We start from the raw sequence: 11,742 nt of genomic DNA on the forward strand, positions 1-11,742 counted from the left end.
GGGACCTGAGCAGATCATCTAGTCCGCCCCCCCGCCATGGCAGGAAAGAGTACTGGGGTCAAACGACCCCAGCAAGGTGTTCATCTAGCCTCCTCTTAAAAACCCCCAGGGTAGGAGCTTGCACCACTTCTCTTGGAAGTTGGTTCCAGACCCTAGCTGCCCTGACTGTGAAGTAGCGCCTCCTGATATCTAACCTATAGTCTACACATCTTTAAAAGGAAAACTGGAAAAAATGATGATGGTGCAGAAGAGGACTATAAGGTCTGGCCTTACAGTGAGAGACTGAAATAATTCAATCCATTTAACTTATTAGAAAGAAGACTGAGATATGACCTGATTACAGTGTGGGAGTACATGCAAAAAACAAGTCTAGTTTTAAGAATTCTTCAATATAGCAGAAAAGGCTAGGTATACTTTAGTTAGAAATAAGTAATTATTAGTGAGGAAGATTAACCAGTGGAACAAACTTCCAAGGGAAGCGTAGATTGTCTAATTCAAGACTTCAAATTAGGACTGCATGTCTTTCTAGATGATATGGGTTAATCAGATACAAATTATTAGGCTGAACAAATGGATAACTGGGTGGAATTTTACACTTTAGTATACAGGAAGTCAGACTAGGTGATCAAATGTTTCCTTTTGGCCTTAAAAGTATATGAATAAAGTAGGAAAGAAGGGCTAATATCACATTGTAGTTTGGAGGACAGATGCAGAAAGAGTCAGAGTATTGCCTAATGCCATGTGGTATATCAGGGCCAGGGCTAGTACTGCAAATCAAAATGATTCCTCAGATTTTGTGATTTTAGTACCTACAGCATGTTAAACACAGCTAGACTTTGAATTTTAAAATGGCATATCTTGAGGATGAGACTTCTCTTTGGAAATGACTGAAATAAAAATTTCTGTTCGGCAGGAAGGATGTAAAAATGTTAACGATCACTTTATTTTTTTATTGCTAGATCTACAGTGGAAGTCTGGGCACATGGCGGAGAGTCTAACAAATATGCCTCGTCATTCCCTTTATATCATAATTGGTGCCCTCTGCGTTGCATTTGTTCTCATGCTGATCATTCTGATTGTGGGGATATGTCGTATCAGCCGCATTGAATACCAAGGCTCTTCCAGGCCAGCCTACGAGGAGTTTTACAACTGCAGAAGCATCGATAGTGAATTCAGTAGTGCAATTGCATCTATCCGACATGCCAGGTTTGTTGTGTGGGGAAGGGAAAGTATCTCTTTGCTATATGTACTTCCAGTGCTGATGTAGTCACATAGCATCCACTAATTGCTACTGAGAAATCTAAAGGTTGTACCAATTTGATACTGGAAGGTGGCTTCATTTCCATTCCTTTCTTTAGTTCAAGGCACTTCATCTGAAGTCAGTAGAGTTGTTCTGGGTTTATTGAATTTGTAGTGTATTTGGGGGGGTACCTTTTTACCAGTCATTGATATCTTACAGTTTGGAAAATATCTTTTTTTAGTTTCTAAGTCTTTCTTCATTTACATCAACAGGGGCCAAACTGGCAGGCAGGCATGCCACAAATTAGCCCTGCACTGTTCCTGAGGGCCAATGCAAGCCTTTTCCTCTTCCTGATGTGCTGCTGTGCTTTTTGTTCTTTACTCTGTGCTCCCCACCATGTGCTCTCCTGCTCTGCTTTCTGTTTCCTGCTCTGTGTTTCCTGCCTGATCTCCAGCTTTGCATTTTTTTCCTGCTTGATTTGATGCTATTCTTCCTGTCCCCTCCTTGATCTGTTGCATGCTGCACACAGAAGCTGTCTATGCCACTTGTGCTGCAGATTGGCTGCTTTAGATGTAGTCACCTATTTTTGAATATGTATTGCTGCACATAATTTAAAAAACAATTTTGCAGTCAAAACAAAAGTTTCACAAAAGATTAATTAAAATACTAATGATTGTTTTGAGACTAAATCACTAGACCATATCCTATATAGCTCTGGCCAACTGCTACCCTTTGAAGTTCTTGAAGAAGGCAGATTAATTATAGAAGGGGTTTTAAAAGAAAGTTGCACACATTTTGTTCAACATAGTCTAAATAAAATGGTCTAAATAAAATCAAAGTATTTCAAATCAAATGTTGAGTGAAATGCACCTGAAATTAAAATGTGTAGTTCAGAACAGGTATTTGTGATCTGGTAATGATAGGTATCTTGCTGGTGCATTTACTGTGGGAAACTATTGTATTAGTTTGTAAATTGTTTCCATTTTGCTGTAGTACTGGATTTAACAAATGAAAAAAATGTTTGTTTAGAGTAAATATACATAAATTGAGTATTTAATTTCAGTATTCAGTCAAATTTCAAAGAATTGGACATGGTATTAGTCTGCAGCTAAGTTAGAAGGTGAATAATGAACAAAGAAACTGGAGATAGTTGCATATATCACATGTGATCATTTTAAACAGCAAGTTAAAAGCACCAGTTATCAGTACAAATGAGGATGGGAACTTTCTATCTTTCTTACTGTGGCTGCTTGCTCCCTGGCTTTCTGGGATGCTGGCATTTATTGCTACCTTGAGTTTTTTTCCTTCCTTAACAATTCCAGCACTCCCTGTACATCTCTTTAGCTATTTCTCTAAATGTTGCCAGTCATCTGCCATGGTATATGAGTAACATACCAGTCAGGGATTGCCAGAGTGGACCATGGTTTGACTGTGCCAATTCTGGTCCAATCTATCCCCTACAGCAGAAATTGCACAATGGGTGGTGTTTGACTCAGCTATGACAGCTCTAGGCCATCCGTATCCACCAAGAGAATCATTTGCTGAGGAAGTCTGGTTGGTCCTATGGTACTGATCGGAGAAAAAAGAGACTCAGAATTGAAACCCAGAGACTAGCTCAGCTAGGAGGTTCAGCACTGAGGAAGATGCCTCCAACATGGGTTCTCTTCCTGCTTAAAACATTGTAGACCAGGAATAATTCCATTGAGGGCAGTGAAGTACACAGACATAAAATAGGTGCAAATGAATTTAGACACTTTACATCCTTCAATAATTGTCTTCCTTATTTTGTACTGAGTTCTATAAAGAAAGCCAATTCCTAGTAGTTATGTTAAATATTTTGTTTGCTTTGCTAATTATGATTTTCAACTTGATGCCCAAGGTATGAAGGGCTTGACTCTGATCTTGCTCTTATACCAGAACAATTACGTTGATTTCTTGGGATTACTCTTGATTTACATTAGTATAACCAAGACCTAACTTGGGCTCTAGCTCTTGATATATGAAGTAGAAGTTGTAGAGAAAGATCTGTGTCTAGATGCAATGGGGTAATTGAGAAAGGAGCTCTAACTTGAGTTCATTGGCTACCCATCCAAGAATAAGGCTATGACCTCTTTGTTATTTAAGAATTACTATGTTGTCCTTTTCTAATCACTTGAATATCTGATACCACCATAGATCACTCAGCTGGTGCTGAAGAAAGTTTCTTGCTCATAATTTCTGGAGACAAGGCATACCAACTCTGAAAATTCTTTGGGAATAAGTTAATGTAGTCCTACAAATGATTCCCCTGCTACTGACATAGCTGTCTCCTTTTATTTTTAAGCATCTTTGTTAAATTATCTTTGTCCTTAAATAAATCCAAAATACTAAAAGCCAAAAAGAAGGTATAAAAATATTAAAACATGCTATTTATTATGTAGCAGAGGTCATAACAGAGATTGATTTGATCTAATTTAGTCTTAAGACAGATCAATTTGAAAAGCATCAGTGACTGCATTTGAAATAAGATGCATCTAGAAACAGTAAGCCTGAATTAAATAAAAATATGTAAATGACACCCCATTGATATAAAACAAAGGCCAGTGAGGAGTGTTTTGCAGTGAATGACCAGCATAGTAAAGGGCCAATTTTCAGAAAATCAGTCCATGCTTTTGTAGGTCAGGCTTCCAAAATCAGTTGTTACCTGATTTATCTGGTTCAAGATTTTTGCCAGTAAAGTAGGATAGTGCTGTAGGGAGCTAATAATTGATTTTACATATTTACTCGCAAAATCCTTTCTGCTGCTTATCTGGAAGTGCCATTGAGAATTAGGATGCTAAGCAAAATAATTATTTAGTAATGTCCTATTTTATGGCCAGACACTCCCAGATTTCAGTTTCTTATTCAGTACAAAAGAGTTCTCCCAGAAACAAGCAGAAGAATATATTGGTCTCATTGGGTCTGGAGGTCTTATTTGACAATGCAGTGCAGTCAAATGTTTCATTGTAGTGCTTGGAAATCATTAACTACTTAGTACTGTGGTCACTTAAGTCCTTTTCTTGAAGTTTGTTCTCTGCCCTGCTTAGCATCTCTTCCACAGTAAACCTTATAACCTGTAATCATATCTGTTCTTTTCTTGCTATTTCCTGGATGGTCAATACTTCTTCCACCTGTTTATCATAAAAAAGATGTGGATGTCTATCGTGCTTATTCAACTTGAGGGGACAGGGTTGTAAATATCCCTTATCCCAGCCCTACATTCCTGCTTTTCCAGTCAGTAATATTTCACTTCTCTAAAAGTCTTAAGATGTTTTCCTAAGTTATAATGCTGAATACCTTAGGTTTCCCTAGTTATTTCCTTGAGGTTGCTTGGAACCTCTTCAGAAAGAGAAGGTGGGATAGGGAGTACCATATGTACACAAATTTATGATAACCTGGGATTTAAGACCACTCCCAATAATTGGATTCTATACATAGAAAATGTATACATTTGTTATAATTTTCCATGTGTAGAATCTAATTACTGGGGTCATCTTAAAAGTGTCCCTCCCCCCACTACTGCAGGTGGTGGGGGAACAGGCATCAAAGGGAGCAGTAATGGGACAGGAGGTGGCTGGACAGATAGTGGGGGAGGCAGTGAGGGGGCATATGATGGGGAAGGCAGGGGAAAGTAATGGGACAGGGAGTGAAAGGGGCAGTGGGGAGTGGGACAGGATTGGCACCCAAGGACTGCTGTGGTGCCCCTTGGTGGCTGCTCTGATTCTGTCAGACCCTTGCTTCTGGCTCCCAGGGTCTCACCTAGCTTCCTTGTCCTACCATACCTTGCTGTTGAGAGTAATGAGGGGAGGCTGCCCTTGGAAGCTGGTGAGCCTAGGTGCTCTCTCAGTCTCTCTCTATCTCAGTATGCATTCCCTCAGGTCCTATGCGCCTTAAAGGCTAAATTTGTGGCCTCCTTCCACCCCTACAGCCATGCCAGTGCCTTGCAGGTATTACTCCATTGCCTTTTTTGATCTCTTGTTAGGCCTCAGCTTTACTAAGTTCACCCTCCAAGTTACTCTGGACGTCCTTGTTATCAAGCAGTTTTCCCTATCTGTACATAGCTAGTCTCCTCAAGATGTAACACATCCTTTAGTGTATTCTTTCATAAACCAAATAGTTGGAGCTTGTTGATCCTTTTATTGTAAGTCATGTTTTCAAGTCCTTTAGTCATTTTCATGGCTCTCTACTGAAGCTTCTCTAGTTTGTCAATGTCTTTGAAGTGTGGACAACGTAACTGAACACAGTATCAAGCTATATATACATACCACTAATAGAACCCCACATTTGATCAGCCCTTGTTTATGTACTGAAAGATTCCATTAGCCTTTTAGGCGTCAACATTGCTCTCAACTCATATTCACCTGATTATCCAGTTTGAATTTTCAGTCAGTCTTTTCCAATCATTGCTTCTTAGGACAGGGTCTCCTAGCCAGGAAGAATGGGTCTGCATGCTTTGTTCCTAGATGTAGGACTTTACATTTGTCTATATTAAATACAATTTTTTTTATTTGCGCCCAGGTTGCCAAATGCGTGGGTGAGTAGTTCAAACTGTGTCATCTGCAACTTTTTAGTTATAATGTTTTATTTCAGGTCATTAATAAAATTATTATATTGCACATGGCCAGCAACTGATTAGTGTGGGGCCCTGCTAGAAGTGCACCCATTTGATGATGATTTCCCATTTACATTTATATTTTGAGTCATATTATGTATTGGAAAACATACAGTATTCTGGGCCATACAGTATTCTGGGCCCAGCTTCTGAATTTGCTGATCTAAGGAATGTGGTCTACCAGCTAAAATGCTGAGCCAGGCCACAAAGAACTAGCATATGCTCTGTGGTCTTCTCTCAGCTTGTGCTAATTAAGAACACATGTCAACGCTGACCTTCCAGGAGAACAGATCTTGTACTGTATCACATGTGCAACCAGCAGCGTGTTCTTTACACCTATGGTAAATGGCAGTATTTGACCTTAGCTCTTTAACAAGTTTGTTCCTTGTTTCATGTCTAAAAAAAGATCGGTTTACCTAAACTTCCTGATATCCCTGAGAATGATGGAGAAAAGGGGTGGTTCAGAAATTCAACTTTAGCATTGTTATCAAAGGGTGCAAGGCTTGGTCCTCTCTGTTTTGGAATAACATCTCATTTCCAAAGGTTAAATTATCTCTGATGGAAGTTGGTATATAACCAAGGTCCAGCCTTTGTGTAATATAGACTTTACCGTCAGCTGAAAGACAAAAACATGATGCAGTTTCATGCCAAAGGCTCCTTGGAAGTATTTTTCTTGTGATTTGTACTCATTCAGACTAGTAGTTATCCACATGCCTTGCTTTTAATGGAAAGATCAAGAAATCTATATCACCAAAACTAGCCATGAAAAATCATGGCAAAGAAAAAATTGCATAAAATGCTTAACTAACATAGGATTGCTTTTATTTTATGTTATTTTATTTTATTTAGCTGAAATAATATCTCTGTTTTATTTACATTTTCTTGGTCACATTTTCCACTGTAAATAAATTACACCAATATAAAGCCACCAGTATACACAGGAGGAAGCTAAACAGAACAGTAACATGAGAAGAATCCTTTCTATGGAGGATTACTTAGATGAGAGATCTTCTTTATCAGTTTGTGGATCTTTGGTATATGATCCATACCAAGAAAGTAGTCTTAGCACCAGTTATGGGTGTGTCTACATAGCATATTTGTTGTTCCAGGCATGGACATATTCAAATACACCAAACCACTCCATGTGTGTTAACCAAACTGGAACTACTATAGCTGCAGGTGAACTATTTAGCACTGCTTCTAACTCTTGTGAATGCAACTAACAATTCAGGACATGGCACAGAGTACTATGTTTAAGGGCATCCTGCCAAGCATGATAAGTTTATGGTATAAACTCTCTGATTCCTATATCCTGTTTATTTATGTATAGTTCCTGGAATAACTCTTAAAGCAATATTTCTGAAGACATTTGACCATTTTCTAGCCATATTTATAGCTGTTCATGAGTGCGACCAATTAATGGTACAATGCAGCAGCAGTTGGATATACCTGAATTGACTCCGAATGAGTTAGCACAGGTACTGATTGCAGTACAGCCGTAGTAGAATGATACTCTCTCCCCAGGCTAGGTAGCCTTGCCAAATGGTACAGGATATACTTATTTTCTTGCATACAACATGTACCTTTTTTCAAAATTCAGCTGTTGGAAATTGCAGAGTTCATTATAAGCAAGGAAACGTGATAATAGCAGTTTCTGTGTCTGCCCAAGAAAAGCAAAAGAAAGCTAGAGTGCTGTACATGCAGCTCCATAGCTGCTTGCTGTGGACACTAGTGCAAAAGCTGCTACTCAGTTACCTGCTGTTTTTTACCAGTATTTTCAAGGAAAGTTCTTTTATTTTTTTTCTGCCCTTCAAAAATGAAATCTATATCTTACTAGGTTGGGAGTGTTGTATGTGAGAGAATATAGTCTTAACTCAAGCAGACCACCAGTGAACATGATTGTACTGCTTCTAGTACCTACCTTAGCTTGCTCAGTTCTAGGCCTGGTATTTATGCAGCCTTACATTGTGCCATGAAGACATTCCCCAAAAGACATTAATGCTTTATCATATAAGAGGCAGAAGAGCCTGGTAGCTTCTACCTGCCTTTCAAATGGCTACTCATTCTACAAATCCATAATGAGTTAATTGTTGTATACTTTGTCTGCCAGTTCAGAATTCAACCTTTGTTGTTGCTGTTTTTTCAGTGAGAAAGATGAAAACACCTATGGGGAAGTTTACATATGACATCTGATGTCAATAGTGTTTGCTAGAACAACTTGTAAATTGAAATTTTGACTTTGTGGATTTCAGTAGGGCTAGAATTTCACCTTAACACCTAGTTTTAAGTCTATCAAATTCAGAGATAAAAGTCCCACAAGAATGTGTAGAATCTCTCCTTTACTCGATTTGGGAATGCATGATCCATGTACTTCAAACATTACAGTAATTGGAATTTTGATCTTCTTAGTATTAACTGCAAGAAATGTTGCAATTGCTTTAGAATCTACTTGCTTGTCTTGCAGTCCTTTTTGACAGTAAGGTGGGTTGATTTCAACAGACTTCTGTTTGTCACCAAAGCCTGTTCTCTTCTGCTTTTAGGTTCGGAAAGAAATCCCGGCCTGCAATGTATGATGCAACCCCCATTGCTTATGAAGATTATAGCCCGGATGACAAACCTTTGGTTACACTGATTAAAACAAAAGATTTATAATCTACTGTATCTTTTTTGGATTATTTTTCAAAAGGATGGGCTACCAAATTAATTTAAATATTTTTAAGAAGAAGAAAGCATAAGAAATTAAAAACATTAGATGTTACAGAATTTTCTGTAGAATATTTAAGAACTAATTTTCTGCAGCTTTTAGTTTGAGAAAAATATTTTAAAACTGAATTCGTGAAGTTCATGAATTGCATTTTAATGTACTTTCAGCTCTATAAACTGTAAGCTTATAATAGTGTGTGCTTTTTCATGGTAGACACTATTACTCAACCCAGATGAGCTTCTGTGGTTGTAACAGAACAGAAAAACAGTAACTGATGAAGAGTTTCTTTTTGACATTTCAGTGCCAGCTTTCTCAGTAGAGTTAGGAAAAAAATGTGAAGCATAATAGGATGCATAATATATCCATTAATTTAAAAAGTCTAAAATGTTTGTGTTGTGAAAAAGAAACTAGTAAATTTATTATTACTAATCTGAATGAATTAGCGTTTGCCTTATTCCGTGCATGGATAGATGAACTTACTTCTGCATTATTTTCCTGAAAGTTGCTGAAACATATTCTTGAGTTGATGTTGGTCATTTTTGTAATAGTCTTCAAGGTAGGCCTTGTAAAATAATATATAATTAAAATGCCTCTGGAGGCAAACAGGAGGCCAGATCCTCTACCCATTGAATTATTGGCGAAATTTACAGTGCCTTCATTGTGTGCAGGATTTGGCTCTAGGATTGGACTGAATCTATATTTTTCTTTAAAAGTCAAGGTTTTTTATTTTGTGAGTAAAATAAGCATATGGTTTGAGCTGTTTGTTTCTCAAAGGTTGTTAATGTACAGTATTGTTTCATTAAATATTGTGTATTTCTCATAGTGAATCTTATTTATAGACAGTATGGTTTTTTCTGTGGCTGTATTTGATTGCGTATGTATTTCTTCAGATTCTTGCTTATTTCAGAAAATATTGAATAAATGTTATCAAGCCAAAGTTGCAGCTGATCATTTTGATTTCATTCATTTTATGTTCCTTGAAACTTATACATTAAAAGCACCTGAGTAATCCCTTACAATACCAAAAGAAGACTAGTTACTTAACAGCTGCTGTCTTGAAAACAAGAAAGGCTCTGTATACTGGGATGTGGGAGACCCAGATTAAAGTCCCTGTTTATCCTGATTCACAGTGATCTGTGATAGAAAATCCTGCTCTGAATCAGGCAGAACCAGGAAACTGGGTCTTTGACATCCCAGGTTAGTGCCCTAATCCAGAGGCAATATGTGCTTGTTTTCATTTCAGTGCAGAATAAAAATAGCTGTTAAAACCTCAAAAGTTGCTGCAAAACAGAACTTGAGCCATCTGGCCAGCTCAAAACACTAGCACTCAATGAGTGTGGTGACAGTGAATTTAATGGACTCAGATTATCTGTAGGAGCAAAAACACAATGCTTCCGAAGCAAGAACAAAGATATGCTTGGTCTAATCTTTCAAAAGGAAAAGAAATAAAGTGCCTCTAAGTGGGTTCCAGTCCTGCAATTCAGCCTACACAGGAAGCACCCAGCATCTGCATAGAGTCAGCTGCAAGTCTGGGACTAGAGAAAGTGTGACACAAAAAGATGCACTTGTATGGCATTGGTTCTTTCCTTGAGAAGCCCCCTCATGAAGTAGGATGGTATGCACATCAGAATGGAAGTTAAATGGCACAGATGCGTGAAGAAAGTTTGGCACAATGCCTAGTCTAGGTCCAGACAGCATTGCTACTTCCTCACTTCTGTGATCACTGCTTTCCATGTAATCAGATAAATCAAGAAAAGAGTCTGCCTTAGTGGCAACTGCAGAAGAGAACGGGATATAGATTAACTTAGTCTATTCCAAGTCCCTTGCAAAGTATCCTCTTAATAGTGATTCAGGCCAGGTACACACATTGCACTTAGCATGTTAAGTGCACAGAAAGTGCTTTAGAACTGTAACTGATCAGATGTTCACAGCACTGAAAGTGCTTAATCTAAGTTAACCCTCAATGAATGTGGTTTTGGACTAAAGCACTTCAGTTTAGAGTGCTTTTTTGCACATCTTTATCGCATCCATCTCACTTGAATGTAGGTCACATTCTGCTGCCATCCCAGGGGCCCGTCACTGAGCAGTTTGTTAGTGTTGGCCAGTGCTTGTCAGCTCCTGGGCAAAGGACAGACATTACATATAAATCAGTTTAAGTGATCAGAACCTGGTTTAAACAGAACAGACATTCAGTGCACATAAACTAGTTTGAAAATGGCTGAAACCAGTTTGAGATAAACCTGGTTGAATGTAGTAGCTGGCCCAGAGGACGAGGAGGGGATATGGCAGGGGACTTCAGCTTTTCCTCTCCCTCCTTCCCCCCACCTCCCGTGGGGCAGGGGACTTCAGCTTCTCCTCTCCCTTCTTCTCCCCTTCTCTCCCTCTTTCCCCCTTTCCTCAACCCTAGTACCGGCAGCCGCAGCTTGGTCTGTGCTCGAGCCATCCCCTCCCAGCAGGAGGCTTATTCCTCTGGATGCTGCCCCAAGCCCAGACTGAGTGGCGGCTGCCCAGCAGCCTGACTTCTCAGAACAGGAGGGGAGAGAGTTCCTCTTCTCAGCCTAGATGCTGAGGTGGGGTGGGGGGGAAGGAGGGAGAGAAGCTGAAGTCCCCATGCTCCCTTTCAGCAGGCCCAGAGGATGAAAAGGGAATGTGGCAGGGGACTTCAGCTTCTCTTCTTCCTCCTCCCCCTCCCCTTAGTTGACTCAGAGATAGAAGGGGACATGGCAATGGACTCTCCAACTCTGCTCCCAGCTCGGGGAGGGGGTGGAGCCAAGCCCCAATACAGGCTCCTGGATCCTCCCAGCCAGCCCTGGGGCTGAGAAGTGGAACTCTCTCCCCTCCTCTGCTGAGAGGTCAGGCTGCTGGGCAACCACCACTGCATCTGCACTCAGGGCAGTATCCAGAGGAATAAGTCCCCTCCTGCCAGGAGGGTACCAGGGCAGCAGCCTGACTTTGCAGCACAGGATGGGACAGAGTTCCTCGTCTCAGCTCTTCTGGCTTAGCACAGATCGAATGGTGGCTGCTGGTACCTGGGTTGAGGGGAGGGAGGCGGGGAAGAAGAGAGAGGAGAAGCTGAAGTCCTCTGCCATGTCCCCTTCTCATTCTCTGACCCGGCTGAGAGGGGGATATGGCTCCCAGCTCTGGGTAGGGAGCCAAGCCCTGCTGTGG

General features: G+C 39.9%; 1 protein-coding gene across 1 annotated transcript in view; it reads left to right on the forward strand.

Moving 5' to 3' along the window:
- The window catches only part of DNER (delta/notch like EGF repeat containing), a 242,759-nt gene extending 233,253 nt beyond the window's left edge, over positions 1-9,506 (forward strand). Inside the window, exons 12-13 of the mRNA XM_019532557.1 lie at positions 960-1,206; positions 8,411-9,506. Of these exons, the coding sequence (XP_019388102.1) occupies positions 960-1,206; positions 8,411-8,522 (359 nt within the window). The 3' untranslated portion in view covers positions 8,523-9,506. The remainder of the gene's footprint in view (positions 1-959; positions 1,207-8,410) is intronic.
- The last annotated feature ends 2,236 nt before the right edge of the window (positions 9,507-11,742 follow it).

This window comes from Crocodylus porosus, unplaced genomic scaffold, assembly GCF_001723895.1.
Source record: "Crocodylus porosus isolate Cpor-Errol unplaced genomic scaffold, CroPor_comp1, whole genome shotgun sequence".
In the NCBI taxonomy this organism is placed as follows: domain Eukaryota; kingdom Metazoa; phylum Chordata; order Crocodylia; family Crocodylidae; genus Crocodylus; species Crocodylus porosus.